Source organism: Papaver somniferum, chromosome 5 (genome assembly GCF_003573695.1).
Source record: "Papaver somniferum cultivar HN1 chromosome 5, ASM357369v1, whole genome shotgun sequence".
Lineage (NCBI taxonomy): Eukaryota > Viridiplantae > Streptophyta > Magnoliopsida > Ranunculales > Papaveraceae > Papaver > Papaver somniferum.
In genome coordinates this window covers 154,711,909-154,734,739 of record NC_039362.1, presented here as the reverse complement: position 1 = coordinate 154,734,739, position 22,831 = coordinate 154,711,909, and the positions used below count along the sequence as shown (strand labels likewise).

The window sequence follows — 22,831 nt, the reverse complement described above, 5'->3', positions numbered from 1 at the left end:
TTGGGGACGATTATTTTGAATGCAAAGCAACGGAGGAACCACAAATTATTAAAGCAATATTTGAAGTTGATTGTAAAGTTATATTAAGATCTCTTAACGAGGAGGAGCCGCATGTTCATGTTCAATTAATTCTTGTTCATTTAATAAAACAAAAATTTAATAACAGTATATTTTGGTTTGGCAAGTCTGTTAACAAGCTTGGTTATAATATATAGCTCATATTCTTGCAAAAACAAAACTAAAGGATGGTGCAATCAGTTTTCATTTTTCAAATGTTTTCCCAAAGTACATTACCAAGCAAAATGGTACCCCATTAGAATCCATGCATTACCACTCTGGTATAGAATGACTATTGTGGGAACTAATCTTAATTTATATATCTTCTTTAGTACCAGAAAAAGGAAATTAAAAATAATAGTGTTTAGGTCATTTCAACAATTCGTATTATATGGCTTAAATATGAGTGAAGCTCCTCCCTTATTGAAGGTTTCTATAAAGCTTTGTCTATAGATGAGTTTTACTTTATTTGATGGATGTCTTTTCAAGCTTCCTAAACTCGGGTTAAAGATTGGTCAATGGATTTTGGTTTGAAGTATGACTTTAAACTGCAGGAATAACAGTGTTGAGTTTCTCGACCTTTTCCCTTAGGATTGGTCAGTTTAGTTTTTCAATGGAGACGTGGAAAGGATATAACTCAGCAGTAGAGTGTCACCTTGACGTGTGATGAGTGCTAAAAAGTGCATATTTCTATATATTTTTCTTGGCATTTAACTCATCTTTTGTGCATTAAGCCCAATTTAAGCCAAAAGGCTTCATAGCCCAATAGCAATTTAGGAACCCAATTAGCTAAAACACCTCCAAACACACCCGATCTCTGTGGATCGACCCGTACTTGCACGAGCTACAACCGACGACCGTGCACTTGCGGTATTACTGTAGGCCCCCGTTTTCATTGCGCTTAATTTATACACCCTTTCAAGGCCTGCCAACGTGGTGCAAGTCATCAGTTCGAGCCTGATTATTCCTAAAATCTGGATTTCAGACCTTTTCCCCAGCTATGAATTTTTTTGAAGAGATTGTGTGCCACATAAGACCAGTAATAATATGATACAAGATTTCCTCGGGTCACATGATAGAATTTGGACGATATGTTAAGTTTTGCTTACATGGCATGCTTGGGTCATATTGGTAAATTTACTTTTTTGGATTTATTCTGCTCTCATCACATTGTGTACTGGAAAATTAACCGTCGAAAAGAATTCTTAGTTCAAATTATAGGCTTAGGACATATTCGTGAACAAAAAAGAAAAAAATAGATTACATTTATAAATGATTATATTGTGGTTGCACAAACAAGGTTTTAGGAAGCTTAAAGTCAATTAAAACAATTTTCTGGATATTCATGCAATTATTTGGAAGGAAAAGAAAAAAACAGTTTTTTGAGATTTGAAGACGATGAAGTTCGCACTAACGTAAAAAAACAAAACAAGTGTAAATAGTTTATGATAGTTAACAATTTTTCAATCCATCTTTCAAAATTGGATAAATCATTCAAACAATTGTATTTTCTTAGATGCTAGTCTAAATTATGTAAACGGATGATATCTTTTAAACTTTTGACTATTAACCAAATCATATGAATGAAACTGTAACTTGGGATATGCAGAGATAAGGTCGAGCGAAAGTCAACTGATTTATCCCTACGCCATTAATGGTATTCTAACTATTAATTTATGCTCCCTTGTTTTTCTTGTCAATCTTTGTCGTAATTCGTTGCTAGTTATTTTTAGACATCATTTTCTTTTTTATCCCAAATTTTAATTCGCCTTTTTTCTTTTCTTTATGTTTTCTTTTTATTTAATGATTATGCTTGTCTTCTTTAATTTTTGTCGAGCATCTGTATGTAGCAATGTTACATCATGTAAACAAGAACTCATGTTGGTATATTTCTCAAGTTGGTTTTAATTATTTGCAGTGGTGCATCAGATTCTCATGGTTATTTTTATCAGCAATTCGATTACCTAGTTACTAGATATTGGAACGATAATTCATCCAACATGTTATATCAAATTTTTTCTGATTTACCATATTTTTGCTTATTATACCCATTCAAATTTCTCTTCTCACAAAACATCTCATACCTATATTTTTTTCTTCACGCTTACTGAAAATACGGGGGTATCAAAATACCCCACCCATTTTTTCTTATACAACCTGTATGGACTAAACTCAAATACAATTCCTAGAGTTAAAACTTAATGAATCTCAATCAGGAATTATATGAAGAGTTTATATCTCTTTCTCTCATAATTAATATGTAAACGGTGACAAGTCTGTGAACCTGATTATACCATGAGAGTACTTGGACGATTCCAAAAATCAATATCCAAGATCAATCAAGTCGTATCCAACAATTACGATGGACGTATCCATTTTGATTGATTTACGTACAACCTGTAGTATTTTAATTATAAAGATAAACAATATAATGCGGAAAAATAAATAACACATACAACAGAAATTTTGTTAACGAGGAAACTCCAATAGCAGAAAAACCCCGGGACCTTGTCAAGACTTGAACACCAAACTGTATTAAGCCGCTATAGACTCTAGCATACTATCAAAACTTCTGGACTTGAATGTAGTTGAGACAGAATCCATCGTCACAGTAATTCAGTACAGTCGAGCTCCTTACGCCTCTTGAATCTCGCAAGACTTTGTGCAACTGATTCCCTTAGCTGACATCTTTTACTACCTAAGAGTTTCTTCAACTCAATTGAAGATTTTAAACCAATCTGCTTCCCACAGATAAGCTTATATGTGATTTATGTTATGATCAAAAGATCAAGGTGAGATAGAAAATCATTTGAAACAGACAAAGTCTAGAAAACCTCAAAATCCGGTACTTACGACTCCCGAAGAGCAGCCTAGATTATCGTTCACCTCACAGGTAAAACATATTCCAATTTCAACAAAGAATCGTTATAGAGGAATATACTTGTGGAATCATAAAGTCTGAGACGAAGAAACTTTGCGATTTCTATTTATCTTTCCCTGATCGAAGTAAGACTCAACGGTCGGTAGCAAGATATACACGAACTATCAAGATAAAGATAGTCACACTTGGCATCACGAATCCCTAAGTGAAGTGTTTTTAGTCGCTAAAACTAAAAAGGTTTAAAGTATAAGACGACTCTAGTTTACAACCAGGACACACAAGAAAAGTGTCGGGGATTCAAAGATCAAAGATGCTTGAGGTTCTCCTTATATATACTTTCAAAACAAAGGTTTTTTAGATTTAAACTAAAGTAACTTTGGAACAAAGAAATCAATATTCACCGTTGGATGAATCTTTGATTTGAGATTAACACAACAAAATATACACTCTGGTTAGGATGAACCGTAACTGAATTCTTTCATTTTAATATAAGTTCATTTCTTAGCTCGTGCAATTCACTTCTTCTTTCAACTATTTAGTACTTCGGTTCATTCAATTGGCGCATTCATAAAAAAAAAAACAACAGGACCAAAGATAGGGACTTGAGTTTTGGACAAGTCTAACGAATACGAGAAAGACATCGGAATGATGGTCGTGTACAATGACTCGTTCATGAAAGGTTAGTCGAAACTATCCAGACGAACTATAAGCTTAACCATTTTCATATAAATCTTTAAGACTTTAATCTTGAGTCATAACCATAGGTTATAATATGATCCAATATGTCTTAATGTGTTTTTTTAGAAAGTTGTTCAAATGCCTATTATCACATAGAAATAATTCTGATGCATCTGAAAATATTCGACAGGGTAAGTACATGTACCTACATCCAGTTCGTGAGTTATTTTTTCATGGTACGTGTATCGGGTTTGTATACCCTTAAGACAAAACGATTTCACGAGTTCACGAGTTCACATAACTTTTTTGGTATGCATACTAGGTATGCTTACCAACACGAGTTCACGAGTCACATAAATTTTTGGGTTTGCATACTTGGTATGTGTACCAAAAGTCGTTGCCGAACTATAGATACGTACGTCTACTGGGTATATGTACTGCGGTTCCGGACCTATAACAGTTGCGCCAGTATGTAAGCTGGTACGTGTATTATCCTATATCTATATTTAGAGTAGTTTTATATCTGTCTAATATTCAATTTGAAACATTTACGAATAATACAATGACACATATCACTATTTAGAGTAAATTCTCGACTACAACGATTATGCTCAATAGTGGAAGGACAAAAGTTTGGGATTTCAAACTTTCCAAAGATCATCAATACATATAAAGGTCCTTGGTAAGAAATTTCTAATTTTCCCGACTAATACTTCTTCCACTAAGTTGATTTGAGATGGTTTCACATGATGGATTCTCTTTCCTTGGTCCCGGAAAGGAGAAAGTTCTCGTGGGGGGACTTGTACTAGTATCCAAAAATTCTCCATCAACTTCAATAACTCTTCTTTCAATCATGGTTCTACAGTAAAAGTTCTCAAGATTAACATCATGATATTAGCATAAAATATTCTTGTGAGAATATCAAATCATTCACCATAACCATCAAAAATGTTACCAAGGTTATACTTTTCAAAAAAAGATAGTTCATTAGCATGCATTTCATCCTCGAACAACTTCTTTTCTAAGATGAAACCTCTTGAAAGAATTCCGTCATAGCTTTTGGAACAATCTTCATTAACAAAACTATCATACATGATGTTTCATTACTAGATTCACCTTTTTCCTTGAGAGTAAATGTCAGTTGAGAAGAACCCTTATACTTTGTCTTAGATTTTCCAACATCTCTTTTGATTCTAACCATGCTTACTACAAACAGTAAATATTAAAGGAGAAGAATAAGGATGAAACTTACTTGAATGAGCTCTTTTTATGAGAATAATCACCTTAATTGATGCTCTATCTGTGAAATAAAATTGAATTAACCAAGAGATATCAAGGTTTGTAGAAAAATTAGCACCAAAGGCAAGAGAATGGAAACCGGTTCCGTAACCCTAGCGTTTTCCTTCCCATTCGTATACTATAGAGAAAGAAGAAGATAAGGAAGGTTCGCGAACCCGCGGATCATATATGAACGTTTATGGACTTGCCCAGTTCCTGAACGACTAGCTAAATTAGCTATATAGCAAAATAAAATTTGTTAGATTCCATCACAAAGACTCACTGATAAGTCTTTATTAAAAATAAATTAAATCTATATTTATGGAAAAAATTGGTTAATTGATACATAATCCGATAAGAATATGTAATTGACTAAATGCACTGTTTTTTCCAAAAGTTTCTACGAAAGGATAGTTGGTTTTTCAATCAAACACAGATCGTAGTTTAAACATCAACATAATGTTTAGAAAAGTATGAGAGCATTCTTAACTTGGCTTGTTAACGATAATTCGCATGAATCATGTTCTCGTCTCATACTTAGGAGTCATATAGGCAAGGTGAAAAAATTGTTAAGAACATAAGATTTGTTGATACCCATATCAATTCATAAAAGTTCGAACTAGCAGTCGATGTGGTAGCACCAAGTCAATCTGACTTTCTTTTACAAAATCAGGTGCAATTGAAAAACATGACACCGCAAGCCCAACATGATATGATAAGTCTCTTAATGTCTATTTCGCAAGAAATAAATAATTTCTTCATAATCATATGAAGCATCAGAAGGTATTCAGAACTCACTGGACGCATCTGATAAGACATATAAACGAAAGAATCACAATTATACCAAAACATAAAAAGAAAAGAACTACTTATCTGTTATTTCCACCATCTCAAGCTACATACATAATAGGGTGGTTCTGATTTCTTATTACCAAAAAGTTGGGTGAGTAAGAAGATATTCATGAACCATCTCAGAACGATATTTATCGTCTCTTGTACTTGAAGCATAATCGAAAGTATTAGAGCGCTGCTCGGTTGAACCCAAAAGTTTTGCTATCTCAAGCTTGTTGTCAATATTAGATGAACAAAACTATGTATACTAAGTCAAGTCTCAGACAAGGTATAAAATTTGGTAGTTGAGTATCAGACATCACCCTCGAAGACTGGAGATTGACTGAGACATTTGGATAACTTCTTCAACAAGGTGTGTGAAGACTGAACCATTCAATTTTACTCACTATCTTTATGAGACTATTTCGAATGACTTCTAGTAGATTTATTGCAAAGAAGAAATTTCGAGTGAAGCTAGTCTCGTTAAACATCTCGAAATATGATTCAAGCATTGGATGTCCATAGGTCCTTAACAATATTAGCTCTAAACAATTTATTGATTAAGAATTAATTTTTGTGGATCATTTGAAAATTGCTCAAGCAATGATTTTATCATTTGGGAATGTTTCAAACATCAAAGAGAGAAATTCAAAACTTATGTAATTTCAACTCAGGGTAAGTTGGCGAACCATCTCACAAACCAAGGATATCTGAGTTTCTGGAATATATGAAGCTTGGCGAACCAGTTCTCAAATCTTAAGTTCAAAAAGTGACAGTTCACGAACCATGGTGATCTGAATTTTTATATTAGTGAAAAAGGCTAACAGTTGGCAAACCCATTTCACGAACTGTTGTCATATGAGTTCACAAGCGGAAGTAGGGTTAGCGAACCCGGTTCACGAACCGTAGCACCCTGACTCGTGAACTGCCTTACGGTTCACGAATCGTTTCACTAACGGTCCAGTAAATATTAACAAAAGCTCAAATACTTTTAAAAAAAAAATATGTTTAACATTGTTATGACTCTCATAAACACCTCTAAGACATCATTATTTACTAAAACACCTTGCGTATGTGTATCATGATTAAAATCTTAAGTGTTTAAATGAACACGCTTTTGCTTACTAGTTCGAAAGACATATTTTCCAAGAACAATCATTATACACGATTCATGTATCCGGACCACTGGGTATATTCTTATATGTTCTCACATGCTTACTTGAAACCCTAACAAGAGCTTCACATCTAAACAGAGAAAGTGTTTGCTTGAATCTCAAGTTATCTCAGCTTGAATTCCGAGCAACCCCTAGGCTTGAACATCTACAAATAAAGACACTCATTCAAGTAGAAAATTTAATCCCTGACACTTTATGTCCTAGTTGATTGCTAGAGTTGTCCTCTATTAACCTATGTTTCCTCAGAGAAATATAATTAGGTTTACGACTAAAAGATTTCATTTAGGGATTCGTAAAACCAGATCCTACTATCTTTACCTTATAGTTCGTGTATCCTAGTTTTATTTTTATTTTTGTTATCGAGGTTTTCGTAATCTCTTTCTCTTTCGGGCAAGATAAATAGAAATATTAAAGTTCTCTCCGTCTCGTGTTGAATTTTATTCTCACTATTCCTGTTAAGTTGATCAACAACACTCTTTAATTTTGTAAAATCTAAAAAGTCACCACTCTTTAATTTAAAAGTTGTCTCTTGGCTAAAAGAAAATATTCTATCAAGCGTTTCAATAGTATCCGATTGCAAGACGTTAGTAAACACTATCAACTTGGTAAGCAAAGCTTCTCCTGGCCAGCAGAAAACACTTTGCAGGAATCCAAGGTAATGTTGAAAGATCTTCCTCAAGCTCAGGTGTTTATTATACGAAAGTTCAACTCTGCTGTTGATTTCCTAGCTAAAGAAGCAAGGATTAAAAACATTCAGCATATGTCAACCAAATTGCAACAGAAGATCCAGGAAACTAACATTTTATCTAATATCTTTGATAATCCAGGAAACTAACATTTTATCTAATATCTTTGATAAAAACGAAATTGTAAATCTCATGTATTACATTTGGTAGTTAATAAAATTCTTTTTTCCATAAAAAAATAAATAAAAAGTCACCACTACTTAAAATAAGTCGGAGCTAAAAACTACTGGAATAAGAGAAGTAGAGAGAGCCGACGAGAGGAGTTAGCTGAGAGCCTGAGATGGTCAAACAAATTCGTTTCCCACTCTTATCAATACTACTCATCATCATAATTTCCTCTTCAATTCTTCCATCATCCTGTAATCAACAAATCACTAAATCTCCAAAAATAAACAAAGTTTGCATAATAGGTAGTGGTATTTCAGGTTCATCACTATCTCATTTCCTTAGAAAGTATTCAGATGATCAAACTTTAATAGGTGAAATTCATATTTTTGAACGGAATGGAATCGTTGGAGGAAGAACAGCTACAGTTACCATTGGTGGAGATACATTTGAAGCTGGTGGATCTATCATTCATCCTAAAAACTACCATGCTTTGAATTTCACTCATTTGCTGAACCTGAAAATCAAGAAACCCTCTGATGGTTCATTGGGGATTTGGGATGGGTCTCAATTTCTCATTAAAACCCTTGATAATAAAAATAACAGTAAACTTATTTCTCTTTACAATTCTTTCCGCTTGTTTTTCCAGTACGGGCTCTCCCTCCTCAAAATGGATCCATTCATTAAGGTCTGTCTGTCAATTTATGTATTCAGTTTTGTTGATAAATTTTTACATGAATTTCTGAATTTTGATTTTTTGTTGTTGATGTTTTCAGACTATGCTGGGCAATTTTATGAATTATTACACTGATCTTGAATCACGACCAGTTTTTGAGACTGTGGAGGAGATGCTGAAATGGTCAAATTTATATAACCTAACTGGCAGGACTCTACAAGAGGAGTTGATTGAGGCTGGCTTATCTCCTAAACTCATATCTGAACTCATTACTGTAAGTCTCTCTTCATATTTTTGCTATATTTTAATGTTTTGCTTAGACATTTTGCTGACCTTTATCGTCGACTGTGAAGTTTCGGTGCACCGATTGAGCATATGTTCTGTTGGTCCTGTCTTTTCGGTTTGCTTCAGTTTCGGTGTAGGTCGAGGGATTACCCACCTAGTCAAGGGGCAATACCTGCTTTTGTATTTATTGAATCATGCAGAGGTTGCCTGTACATTACACAGCTTGTATTTAAAATGTGCTTGTACCATTTCTCTACCTGAAATCAGGTAGCTGTCATGTTCTCGATGTAGGCAACCTGAAGTAGACCTTTGGATGTGAATATCTGATGAGTGGGAGATGGTTAAGGGATGTGTTGCCAACCCGGCTTGCAATATTTGGTTTTGTTCTTGGACCCTCGGTGCAGGCTTTCATGTCTCTTTTAGTGTGCAGAAAGCAGTAGCACTGACATAATTGCTTCAAAAAAAAAAACAAAGCTTCGCTACAAGATTGCAACTGGTTTCCTGCTCTTATTTAGTCATTCATATGCTTGCAAGTTCAATTTTTTTTCCTAGGCTGGTAGATAATGCGATGGACTTGGTTTGGGACTTGAAGCACGTTCGAAGTTTCTCAATGAGGACATGGAGACCACATAAATTCATATGAATTAGATTTATAGTTCTTAGAATTTAAAGTTTATGTGCTGCTCTTCTGCATAGCATTTACTCAACATCTTTTCCCCTTACAGGAATATGCTTTGCTAGATAGCCAGAGATTCATACAGTATCGTTTTTATCCGTGTTCTGTAGAAAATAATGTTTAGACAAGCCCAATAATCCATGAGCCATATATTCGCCCGCTTGTGCCTATGCTATATAATCCCTACTAATGCATGGGTTCCTATGTGTGCAGGTAATCACAAGAATCAACTATGGGCAGAGTATGAGTATCAGTGGCCTTGCTGGCGCGGTTTCAATGGCAGGGAGTGAAGATGGATTATGGGCTGTGGAAGGAGGGAACTGGCAGATTGCTGCCGGCCTTATAAAGCATTCAAATGTTACATTACACCTCCATGAAGAAATTGAATCTGTTTCCGATATCGGAGGGAGTTATGAGTTGAACTCCACCACAGGGAATACTTATTCCTGTGGAGTAACAGTCGTTGCTACACCATTGGATGAGGTTAAAATCCGCTTTTCCCCACCGATCTCAATTCCTGAAAGGAGGTTACAACACACATGCTACTTTTGTTAGGGGCATCTTAAACCCTGTGAGTATAATATTCATTCTTCGTCTTACTTAAGTTGCACCATGTTGCTGGTCATTTGAATGAAAGTGATGTTTTTGAAGGGTTATTTTGGAATGAATTCGGTCGCGGACATTCCAGAATGTGTGGGCACCATCGAGGATTCCAGCCTACCTTTTACCAGCATTTCTGTTCTCAAGAAATACAGTGAAGACGATATGACTTACAAGATTTTCTCTCGTGCACCCATGGAAGACCCATTACTTGATCAATTATTCAGGTATAGTTTATGTATCATCTGTCTATCCCATCATATGGTTAGTGGCTTAATAACTAGTATCTCTTAGCAACGCAACGTCGCAAATTCTTTGCGACAAACTGGTTGTTCTGAATATAGAGTTCATTGCATACAGACTTGCATAGATTCTAATTGCTATTTCCTGATGTCTACAGAACGGTGAAGGAGGTGATTCGGATAAACTGGGGTGCATACCCTCATTACCATGCACCTGAGGTATTTGCCCCATTTGTGTTGGATGGGTTGCATTTATACTATGTCAATGCCTTCGAAAATGCAGCCAGCACAATTGAAACTGGCGCTGTTGCAGCAGAAAATGTTGCGCGGCTCATATTATCACGTTACTGTGGTCATACATCAAGTTCATCGCATTTGAGACAGTTCGTTTCTGAGGTACATGTAGAGCTGTGAAGTAGGTGTGCATGTATATATATAGGTAGATTTGCAGTTAAACCTATACAGAGTATAAGTTTGCTCTTGTTATGTGGAAAATTTGTTCTTTTTTCTAGGCATAAATTTTTTGATCAAATGAACATATGAGAGATCAAAATCTCAGAATGAATAGCTTTTCCATTGTAATTATACTTTTATGACAATAGAAAAGAACTCATATTTTAATGACTCAGATTCACAGTTTCCCTTCCTGCTTCTTCCCATGATCCTACAGATTAGATTACTTTCTGGGAAGTGTTTCCACAAATGACTATTTCCGCAAATAGAGAAGGTAAACGAACCTAAAAGTCACATTTCCTCATGTGGGCTCCTCACAGCCCATGTGGTGGGAGATATTTCCCTGATTTATAAACTCGCAACAAAAGCAGTAGATTGTAGAATGGAGGTTCTTAGTGACAATCTGCATACTACATTCGCTGCCAACTCTTGAACTTAGCAAATACGAAGAATAAGTGGCAACTTCTCCAACAGTTAAGCCGAGAATCAGTGACCTATCTTTGCAAGACAAAACTGTTTACCTTCTTAAATTTAATTTCCCTGTTTTTGGGATACAAATATGCTATCACCAACTCTTCCCAATATAATTAAGCGAAAGCACTATTTTACGCTCGACACACCAAAATTTCCTAGGATAAACACTTCTATGTAAGTTATATCAGAGAAAATAAGAAGCAAGTTATCTACAATTACTGCATTACCATGATGATAATGTTACAACAGCCCAATAAGTTACTCTCAACTTCCCTTGGAATAAGAAACGAGAGTTTGAACATACTAGCACACTGCACAAAACAGACAGCAAAAAGGGTATTAGATATCAGAAATGACCATACACGATTTTCCATAATCCAACAAAATAAGATAATCAAACACACCTTTGTCATATAGCGGATAATCCGAGATAGCATACAAGTGTCTCATCCTTCGAATCTCAATTTACGTCAAGCTTTTCCTACGACAGACTTACGAACTCCAGAGGCGATTAGAACCAATTTGAGACACTGAAGTCCCGAAGCTTTCGGAGGTGTCTCTCCATATCTTGTCTAGTTTTAATCCATTCTTCTCTTTCTATAACAGTTGTTGGGTCAGCCCTTTCACTCTGGAAGTAGGACAATCAAATTAATTAACACTTTCGGAGTAAGAGGTATGAACTATAAGAAAGGCTTATCAGTGCAGATACTCACCCTATCAATAATTTTGAAAGAGTTCCCATTGTCACGTATGATAAGCATGTCGTTCTTCCTATCCCTGTCTCGTCCGCCTGGAACCGTAACCTAATGAAAGCAATCAAAGCTATCACCATCAAAACAAAACCAAACCTAAACGCCTCTTAAACCATGCATTATTCTACAACCAAAACAGCATACAGAAGGAGCATACTAATTTATCGAACCATCTAACTGTAAGAAAGAATCATGACATATACATCCCTTAGTATCCATCATATAAAGCTAAGATTTTAAGGCAAGAATCGAACTATTGGGCATAAGAGCCAAAATAGAAGTCAAATTCTCTCCAATACATGCTACTAAGTAGATGGGAAGGTGATACACTTATATATCCAAGAAGATCTAATTATTAGGAGAATCAGCTCAAAGAAGTAACTGCCTATGATATCTAAAAAAACATATAACAACTACAAGCTATGTTAATTTGATAAGTGTTATTAATTCATCAGTTCTAATTTTTAATTTTAGCAAAACAAAAAATAGTAGCAGATTCGAATAAATAGCTCGTGCAAGCACGTATACAGGCAAATAAATGGTTTAGGCAAGATTAATATTCTTTTGAAGATCACTAAGACACACCATCGTATTATAGACGAATGAACTGAGAATTCTTAACAATAGGTTATGACCCCAGCTGTTTTCACCCTTTAATTAAGCCAGAAAAGCGATTCAGGTGAACTTTAGTTCATATTAGAGGTTAACAAACAAGCCATTAACTTTTCACATTGTTTATACTATATATGGTCAAGAGATTCCACATGCTCTCCTCAAGGAATACACAGGATTTTCATCTAGCCAAAGGAAACATAAAGTAGATAATGGTTTAGTGATCCAGAAAACTAGCCCCGATTCATTGTCAACCTTTTGGTTAAACTATAGAAATATATGAAGAAATAAGATCAAATTGCTAGCTCCAGTGTAGCTTCCTAAAGTAATATCCTTAACAGATAGAAACATACCTGCTCCATATGACAGTTTCAAAATGTTGAGAGGTTTAAGATAAAATAAACATATATGCAACAATAATTGGTGTTGAAATGTCAGGAAAATGACTCACCAGAACTTTTGCTCTGGTGATTGACTTTGTTTTTGAGTCGATAACATAGATTTCTTCAAAATCGACTACGAAATCAGGGTCACCTGATCTCCTATTTCTGTAGTGTTTTGATAAGAACACCTGTTACAGAAAATTCCAAAACACAAAAAAAACATCATCAGCACCAAGAATACCCAATAATACATCCTAGATCCTAATGAGCTATTATACAAGCTTGTACAGCTCAAGGTAAAGTAAGTAAACAAACTTGGAGAGCAGCAAAAAGTAAAATACTCAGCAATTTCTACAATTAAGGTGCTACAAATAGATTCAAAGGTTCCACCAGCATTCATGATTTAGAATAACTAAACATGGACCACTTGGCAGAATGATTGAGTTCAAAACGAATTCATTTTGATACCTAAGTAAAAAGCAATATATTAACTCATAAGCACCAATATACTTGAACGAGAAGCTGGATGAATGACAACACCAATAAGACATTTTAGTCCAGAAGTTCAAGTCCCACCATGTAAGATGGAACTAGCCAGCACATAATCCAGAACAATAATTGCAGCAAATAAGCTTCAAGACACTCTAATAGACACCTGATTGACACCTGATTATCCACAAAATGTGTTTTGCCCTACCATTGTTCTCAAGACCATCTGGGTGCAGCCTTGAATTAGTTGAACTGTAATGGAATGTGAAACCACAGCAAATAAATATATTGACACAGCCATTTCTACTGTTCCCCTGCTCAAATGGTATTCTTGCCAATTCTGACATATCCTTTTACTTTCTCCAGTAATTATCCATACCGATTCAAACATCTCAACATAATCTAAACCTTTCTTCAGAGAAAATGTGCACCAACCCAAAACGAAATGCATGGAAAATACAACATGCCACATACTCACCAAAAGAATAAAAGAATTTGTATCACATGATCTTTGAAAAGACAATGTAAAATCTTATAATGGGTTCCATTGTGACATAACCTGTCTTAGTTAACCTCTACGTATAAAACTCGATTCATAAATGCAAAAGTTAACCAAAATGGATTACTTTATCCACCTTCCAGGACAGGCATGCCCTGTGATGATTTGTTCATCCGTCAATAAGACACTTGATTGATTTAAGCATTTGGCAAGCACCAATTTTGAAGGAGAGAATAAGGAAGAAGACTGAAAACTACATATTTAATCGAGAATAAGGCTGCAGAGTCACTTATCAGCCCTGAACATCCTAGTTTTCCAGATAATTCAAAGGCAGAAGAAGGAGATATTTCAATCTCATAGACATTCTTTCTCATTTCCTCCCCTACTTCTAAATTCCTTTTTTCAAGTGTAACAAGGATCTCATAAAATCTTAGCATAGTAACACACTAAACAGTAATTGGATGAATTAAAACAAATTTAAAATCAACTCTACTTAACACATCAATACTATATCATGCAAATAGCCATATACTACAAGAAAGACATGGCATATCCTAAAAAGGTATAGTTAAACAACAATACCTTCGCAATTTCCCTTTCTGACTTGTACATTGGATCACGAGGTGCGTCAATTGGAGGCTCAGTCACATTGTAGCATCCATAATCGCTTTTTGCACATCGAATATACTACCATTTCAACAAGAACAAAATGCAAGGAAACAAAAAAAAAGTTAATAAATTCTTATCCTTGAAGGGAACTCACTCTACCCATACATCTTGCACAGTAAAAAGATTTACCTTCTGCGGCATTGGTGCTAAAACCCTAGGGATTGAATAAACATCTGTATCTGGAGGCGTTACATACATCTGCAAAAACCACAAACATCAACCAGGGTTTAGGGTTTAAACATTGAAACCCAAATTACCACACAGAAATGACTAAAAACATTCAAGAATAATTCAAAATGAGAGAATTCTCACCTCACGGAAATCATAGACATCATTATCAGGATCAGGAGGTTTCCTAATGAAAAAATCACACTCTAGTAAACATATCTTATGGAATTCTTCTTCGTTAATCCTATAATCAACAACCATCTCAGAATCCCAACCTTGTGTAGAAACAAAGCTCTTACTCTGTTCAGACATTTCAATTTCATCCCCACCGGTAGAAGAAGTAGAAAAGCGTGAAACAGTAAGAAGATTTTCATACTCTACATCGTAATCTTTTTTGTTATCAACTTCTTCCATTTCTTCATCTTCCATATCATAATCATCTGGACTTCCTCCATCTGCGTCTCCATCATCAGCTCTAACCCTAAAATCACGGAAAGTGGATGGTTTTTTAATTGGTGCTGTTGCTGATTTAAGAGGCTGAAATGAGATAGATGAGTTTCTGAAGAGAGAAAAGGAAGCAGAAGAAGATGATGAAGAAGAAGAAGCAGAAGAGACTGTGAAGGGTTTTGAAGGAATCGGAGCTGAAGGGAGAAGAATTAGAGCACCACTCATGGCTTTTGCTTCTTCTACTTCCCAAATTGAGACATGAATATCAGATAAACTATATAAGTGAAAACTACTGTCAAGACCCTGAAATATTGTCTTTCATAATTTTCCGGCCCTTCTAAATAGATTCTTTAGTTAATACTCCAAAACTTTAGCACCTGTTATTGTCAACACCAAAACTTAAAAACTTTTCTGAAAGCCCGTTCATGAAGTGCTTCCAAATGGAGGATGCAAAACGCAAATTGTACAAACGGCTTATGGATTGAAGCTCTATTTTCACTTGCAATATGCATGATCTTGCATCAGCTGACTAGTTTGTCTTGTGTTAGCAGTTAGCACACAAAAAGGTGAACTTTGTGGGATTTGTGAATCCTGCACAGGCTAGCTAACGAGGTGAATTCTCCCCATGAATGGTAAAAAGATTTTACCAAAAGCTCTCTCCATTTTCCCACATCCACATTCTGCTGCCCTTTATACCCTCCATTATCGGATTTGCTTCGAGTACACCAGTACCATTTGGCATTTGCCATGACAGAAATGAAACAGCCACCCTGCCGGTCAAAGCATTTAAGTGCAACATTTCTGGAGGGATTTTTATCATGTTATGTAAGCTTTAGATTAAGTCAGTGACGAAGTAACCAGGTTATTTTGTATTTCAGTGCCTAGCAGTCGAACACTGATGTAGAGTTATGTTTCCCAAATACTTCAATACATTATTTGAAACTAACAAGATTTTACAGGACAAGACCAAAGTTGGATTTTGACATGACAATTACAAACAAAAAAGTACTTGATTGAGAACCACAACAGATTATATCTATGTGACTTCAATTCCTCCTCCGACTTCTTTACTGGGAAACCACCTTTCATTTTCGAGGTTAGAAAAGAAACAAAAACCGGTTCAAAACTAGTTGCTTCCGCAGGAACTACTTGAAATCGACGTAATATTTCCACAACCAACATCTTCATTTGCAGGAACGCCATCTCTTTACCCAAGCAAATCCTAGGCCCTGCTTGAAACACTGGATATGTAAAGGAATCCTTGGCTACAAAATATGACTTTCCAGTGGCTTTATCTATCTCTAACCATCTTTCCGGCTTGAATTTCCTCCAATCAGAACCCCACAAATTGTCCATCCTTCCCATTGCATAAGGTGAATATATGACTCTCATTCCCTTCTTTACAATAGTACCATCTGGTAAAACATCGTCACTCGCTGCTTGTTTACTGTCATTGGGCACCGGTGGGTATAGTCTCATGCTCTCGCTAAGTGACTCATGGATGTAAACCATTTCCTTTGCATCTTCATAACCAGGCTCGTCTGATATTTCGTTTATCTCTTTAAGTATCTCTTTTTCTACTTTGGGGTGGCATGACACCAACCAGAAAAACCATGTCAAAGCTGCAGAAGTAGTGTCCTGACCAGCTAAGATGAAACTAATAACAATGTCAATTACAAAATCGTCATCCAAATGATCATCTCTTAAGAACCTTGATAAAAGATCAGTAGCCTCTGCTGAGGACTTTTCTTTCATTTCTTGTTTCTTTTGCCTTATAAGTTTTCTTGCAGCTTCCCGCACTGTTGAAGTCGCTTGACTGAGTCGCTTCTCCGACCCAACATCGAAATATCTTTTAAGCTTCCAGACAAACGGGAACACATAAGCAAAACGCTTGCTGCTAATTTGTGTAGCATCTTCAAACCCAATAGCAAATTCGGACCTATCAAGTGAAGGTGAAAGGTAGGCAGGATCAAACCCAAATGAGATTTTACAGATGTTGTCAAAAGCAAACCTTTGAAGAATATCTTGAAGATCAAGAACCGAGTTTCGGTGAGCTGCTGTTTCGAGAATGGGAATTAATCGACCAAAAAGTTCGATCTTAACAACATCTTCGATGAATTTACGGAGAGATTTGGTGTTAAACTCATGGCTTGCTAATTTCCTTTGAAACTTCCATTTAGCTCCATCAGTGTTGAAAATACCAGTGCCAAGGAAATCAAATAGGGTGCCATTAAGCAGTTCACCTTTTGGGTAGACAGGGAATTGGGTCTGGAGAATGTGTTTGACATTTTCAGGATTTGCAGTCCAAACTCGAGATGGACCCATAAAACCTTGAATCACAAAAGTTCTTGTAGCACAATGAGTAAGAACATCTGCCATCCATTGATTCATTCGGTTTCTATTCGAATAGATAGCAAAAATAGAACCAACCAATGGGTAAGATTTTGGTAACTTTATAGACGAACTGCGGATACTAATTATCCAGATAATGGAAATAGGGAGGATCAATACAAGGATAAGCCATGAAACTGAAAACCCAAGATCTAACATGATTAATGGTTTTGCAGTTTGCAGAAGAGGTGTTTGATATGAAAATTTCGAACTGTGTAGTGCTTCTTTTTATGTGTTCTGAAGTATTCTATTCATGATAATTGGAAAGTTGTTGGTTATTTATTCTTTAGTTTATTTCTTGCATATCTCATAAATTACGTCATTGCTTTGTTTATTTATTATGGGTCAACAAAATGGAGGATCAGAATAGCATATTTCCCTTCTTTTCACACTGACACGACAACGTCGACAAGCGACTATTTCCTAAATGTACTAGCGGGTGGGCACCGTGGGACTGTGGGAGATTTTTGTAGTTTGCTTGATCTGGAAAAGTGCGTAGAGCTCAAGTTAGTGGTGTGGTGGAGAATTTATAGATGAAGAACTCTCCTAACCGCATATTATCTCAAACTCATTACTCTTAATTATCTCTTCATATTTCTGCTATTTTTTTTTTAATGTTTTGCTTACCTCTACATGATTGAGTGTGAACTAGTACCACTGCAAACTACTACGACTACCGACTGCGTGTGCTCTAGACACCATTCAAAGAACTCTCCGTTCAAAAAGATGCATTAGTTCTGCTAGTTCGTGCATTCTGTAAAACGATTGTATTTCACTTGAGTTGGGTAATTCTTTTCTTGGTAACTTTTTAGCATACCCATATTTCTCTTGAATCATTTTGTAGTACCCACTAATAAGCATGAGTGTTCTTTAGTTTCAGAAAAACGTCTATAGGATGCCTGCAAGAAGCTCAGTAGCAAGAGAATTTCATCGGCCTCTAACCAAATGAACTACTACCTTATATACAGGATTGCGAAGGAGAATGGTGCCAAAGCTACTTGTCATAAGCTTGCAATCACATTGATTCATATTCATGCAAGGTGCATTTCCTAATCTTACTTTCACTTTTCTATGTTTAACTTAAAAAAAATAGCTACGTACGATTTAGGTACGAATCTACGATGCAGGCTCATTGTTCACTGGAAAAAAAAGGAACTTGTCAACCTTGTTAGTTGCATTTCTAGTGGAAAATAAAAGCGTCACTAATATAAAATCTCTGGGACCTTTTTTTTTATGGGAAAAGCTTAGGCCTAGAAAGGTACTAAGATCAGTACAATAGAGTTGTATTGGTATTGGCTGTGAATGCACCACTCAACCTGCCAGCATTGTTCTTACAAAAAAGAGCAAAGTTAAAAGCATCATGTTTCAATTACGATGGATGATGCTAGCTAAGATTTAGTAAAACAAAAGATATGGTTTTATGACCATGTATCTACTACTTTCTTCTTGACCGTGTCTTCTTTCATAGTAATTTAGATGAAATCTTCCTTGAGCAGCTTCATGGTAGAGTAACTTAAAGCGAACTAGAATGGCCATTGATTCAACAAAAATTGCGATATTTGTGTGCTGCATTTCTTTGGCCCACTGGAAAGCTAGGTATGCTCCTCATGTTGCTCCCCCTTCTCCAGAGTGTCCTGGATGTCCTCTAGTGCCAATGATGTTTCCAGCAAAATCTGTCATAGTTAGAGCAGTGTAATATAATGAGTTCTCAGTGTCTTGTAGTGTGTACATACTGATATGATTCCCAAACCCTGCTTCTGCATTCCAAGTATAAGGAGTAATATCGTATTGCAAAGTAATGTCAGTTTCCTCAGGTAAGAGTGGGAAACTGTTCATGATATGATCCTGCATAGCATGTATTCTATTATGATTGCACATATGCTGCTTAATCCGGAGAGTAGTAACTCCCATATTAGGCTGAGTTTGTTTGAATATAAGATCACATCTAGCTTTCCAGATATACCAACAAGTAGAGGCATAAATGTTGCAGTCAGTACTAGTGTTTCTAGGGTGGAACCAGGAACTCAACCAGTCAATAAAAATGGTATTGTTATCAAAGAGAGTATGAGAGTAGCCAAGAATTTCCCGCCACACCAGAGTAGCAGCAGGACAATTTAGGAACAAATGAGACATGGTTTCTTCTTCCCCACCATTGCAACAGTGCATATAGGATTGATGTAATAAAGTATGCTAGTTGTTTTGGCATTAGTGGGAATAATTCCATGTGCACATTTCCAGATAAAGATTTTGATGACAAGAGCCACTTCCATGTTCCAAATGGCTTCCCAGTTGCCAGTTAGAGTATCATTTCTGTATAAGTGACCAATTTTTTCCTTGTGCAGCTCCTTGACAGAGAATACTCCTGTATCATTAAGGTTCCATATTATTATGTCTTCTTCATTTGGGTGTGTCTGCAGTGTAACAATCACAGCAGCCTTGTCAGCGCTGAAATAGGTATAAACTTGAGCTTCATCCCAAGTTCCATCTGGAAGAAGCAGAGATTCTAGATTTTCAATGTACTGTGGGCAGTTCTGCGATTTTGACATTCTTGAGGTGGTATTTGGAATCCATATATCTTCCCATATTTTGATATTTCTACCATTACCAATCCTCAAAGAGCAGTGTTGTTGTATGTTGCTTATGCCTTCCAGAATTCTTTTCCATATCCATGAGTCCCCATCTTTTGATTTTGTATCCATGCTAAGAACATTTCTGCCTAAGAGATATTTGGCATCCATGAGCTTGTACCATAAGGAGTCTTTATCCTGCTCAAGTCTCCATCCAATTTTTGTTATCATAGAGCTGTTGAATAATTCCATATTCATGAATCCTAGACCCCCCATTTCTTTGAGCTTGCACACTGCTGTCCAGGCTTTAGGATAATAACCAGAAGAATTTTCTATATCTTTTCCCCAGAAAAAATCTCTTTGAAGATTGTTGATATCTTCGCAGGTTTTCTTAGGCACCTTGAAACAGTTCATTTGGTAAATACAAGCTGAGGATGTTACAGAATTTGATGATTACCTCTCTTCCAACAGGATTTAAAGGTGTATTTTTCCAGCCAGTAAGTCTCAGCTTCAATTTTTCTACTCCAGGTTTGAAAGAATTGATTTTTCTTCTATGTGTGAATAGGGGTAAGCCTAGGTATTTATCATCTAACTGAAGCACTTGGACTCCCATAGAATTGCTGATATGAGGAATAAGGTCTAGATTAGTGCTTTTGTTGAAGAAAACTCCAGATTTGTGAAAGTTAATTAGTTGCCCAGATATGCTGCCAAAAATCTGCAGCAGCGACATTATATTTTGAGCTTCAGTGGTGTTTTCTTTGCAGGATATCATGCAATCATCAGCAAAGAGAAGGTGGCTGATAGAGGGTGCAACTCTGCAGATCTTGACACCATCGATAATAAACATCTCCTCAGCATGCAGAAGAGTCCTCGAAAGAGATTCCATTCAGAATAAGAAGAGATAAGGTGAAAGTGGATCACCTTGCCTTAGACCTCTAGAAGGTTTAAAGAATTTGTCAGGGGTTCCATTGATGAGGAAAGCTGAAGTGGAGGTTAAAATACACTGATAAATCTTATTACACCATTGATCATCAAACCCAATTTTCTTCATAATAGTCATTAAGAAGCCCCAGTCCACTCTGTCAAAAGCTTTTGCCATATCAATTTTTATTCCCATTGTACCAGAATTTCCTTTTTTCCTCTTCTAGATCTCATAGTATGTATAATTTCATGAGCAATATCAATGTTGTCAAATATTTGCCTTCTAGGGATGAAAGCATATTGGTAGGGGGATATGATTTTGTTTAGAAATGGTTTCATTCTCTGATCTAGGAGTTTAGATATGATTTTGTAGGTGGTGTTGCAAAGGCTAATTGGTCTGAAATGACTAGGAGAAGTTGGGTTGTCAATTTTGGGGATGAGAGCTATGAAGGTGGCATTCATCTCCTTAAGAAGGTGACCTGAGAGGAAAAAGTGTTGAACCATTGAGACAATATCATTGACAATGATATCCCAGTTGAGTTTGAAGAAGTTTGGTGGGAATCCATCTGACCCTGGAGCTTTATCATTCGCCATACTAAATAATATATCTTTAATTTCTTCAGGTTCAGGTTTTCTGTTGAGGGTTGTGTTGTCTTCAAAGGTTATGGCTATAGGTATAAGGTTGATGATTTCAGAGGAGGGGTTTGTTATTTCAGCAGTAGCCATCTGAAAGAAGTGATTAGTAAAGCAGTCTTTAACCTCTTGGTACTCAGTAATCTAGTTGCCTTCCTCATTTTGGATAGATTCTATTTTATTCCTTCTTGTTCTACTTTTAGTGGATCTGTAGAAGTAACTTGTGTTCTGATCTCCCAACTTGATGAGTTGATCCCTGCTCTTAGTTTTCCAGAATTTTTCTTCTATGTCTTGCCAATTTTTGAGCTGGTTTCTAGCATCAGCTAGAGCCTGTCCTCTGTCTGCTCTGAAGTAGTGAGTATGTATCCAATTTAAGTGTTGCTATCATTCTTCAATATTGGTTTTGGTGTTTCCATAAACTTCCTTGTTCCAAACTCTGATTTGTAACTTAATGTCTTTAAGTTTTCTGGCAATAGAGAAAGCACTTGAACCAGGAGTAATCTTTTTCCAACATTCAACAATGATTTTTTTGCAATGAGCATGATCTAACTAGGGACCAAAGAATTTGAATGGAATCTTACCATTCTTCCAGTGCGGGTTAGAGTTTAATAAGATAGGGTGATGATCAGAACCAATGACTAGCATGTTTGTGATAGTGGTGTTTGGATAGATGGCATGCCAATCATCATTAGTTAGGCCTCTATCCAATCTTTGTTCAGCGAAAGCATGGCCTTTTCTTTTGTTTGACCAAGTAAGGGAAACCAGAAAAACCAAGGTCAACGATCCAAATTAAGGATCTTTTCATTGAATATGGAAGCTTCATTGGCATCTATGGGGTGAGTACTAAACTTTTCTGTATCATGGAGGATAAAATTGAAATTCCCAATAACCAGCCATGGCAATTTATTGGAAATAGCAGATTTCTCAAGAATTTTCCAAGAATTTAACTTGGATTGAGTGTCATAAGGATTGACATAGTAGCCTGTAAATAACCAAGGGGGGCTATTGGCAATTCTGATTATAACATTGATATGGTTTATAGAGCAATATAAAACTTCTAGAGATATATTGCTTTTCCATAACAAAGCTAATCCACCAGCAGTGTCACTTGCCTCTCCTGGATTAACATACCAGAAATTGTTG

The 22,831-nt window shown here is 36.1% G+C and overlaps 2 protein-coding genes and 1 pseudogene across 2 annotated transcripts; 1 reads left to right on the top strand and 2 right to left on the bottom strand.

The window, feature by feature from the left end:
• Positions 1-7,894: 7,894 nt before the first annotated feature.
• Positions 7,895-10,852, top strand: LOC113283280 (annotated as a pseudogene).
• Positions 10,853-11,182: 330 nt separating this feature from the next.
• Positions 11,183-15,438, bottom strand: LOC113283279. The gene is made up of 7 exons (XM_026532485.1): positions 14,874-15,438; positions 14,691-14,759; positions 14,475-14,579; positions 12,973-13,092; positions 11,871-11,960; positions 11,562-11,785; positions 11,183-11,468 (listed from the first exon to the last, which is right to left on the bottom strand). The coding sequence occupies exons 1-6, from the start codon at positions 15,399-15,401 to the stop codon at positions 11,669-11,671; spliced, it is 1,029 nt and encodes a 342-aa protein (XP_026388270.1). The 5' UTR covers positions 15,402-15,438; the 3' UTR covers positions 11,183-11,468; positions 11,562-11,668.
• Positions 15,439-15,819: 381 nt separating this feature from the next.
• LOC113279902 (cytochrome P450 94A1-like) lies at positions 15,820-17,726 on the bottom strand. The gene is made up of 2 exons (XM_026528548.1): positions 16,186-17,726; positions 15,820-15,946 (listed from the first exon to the last, which is right to left on the bottom strand). The coding sequence occupies exons 1-2, from the start codon at positions 17,724-17,726 to the stop codon at positions 15,820-15,822; spliced, it is 1,668 nt and encodes a 555-aa protein (XP_026384333.1).
• Positions 17,727-22,831: the final 5,105 nt, after the last annotated feature.

Coding starts and splice junctions, on each gene's coding strand:
- LOC113283279 (XM_026532485.1), bottom strand. CDS start 15,401: ATGAGTGGTGCTCTAATTCTTCTCCCTTCAGCTCCGATTCCTTCAAAA. Junction 14,760..14,873: donor ATGTCTATGATTTCCGTGAG/GTGAGAATTCTC, acceptor TGGTTTTTGCAG/ATGTATGTAACGCCTCCAGA. Junction 11,961..12,972: donor TCACCAGAGCAAAAGTTCTG/GTGAGTCATTTT, acceptor TGCTTTCATTAG/GTTACGGTTCCAGGCGGACG.
- LOC113279902 (XM_026528548.1), bottom strand. CDS start 17,726: ATGTTAGATCTTGGGTTTTCAGTTTCATGGCTTATCCTTGTATTGATC. Junction 15,947..16,185: donor CTGTTGTGGTTCTCAATCAA/GTACTTTTTTGT, acceptor TTTGACCGGCAG/GGTGGCTGTTTCATTTCTGT.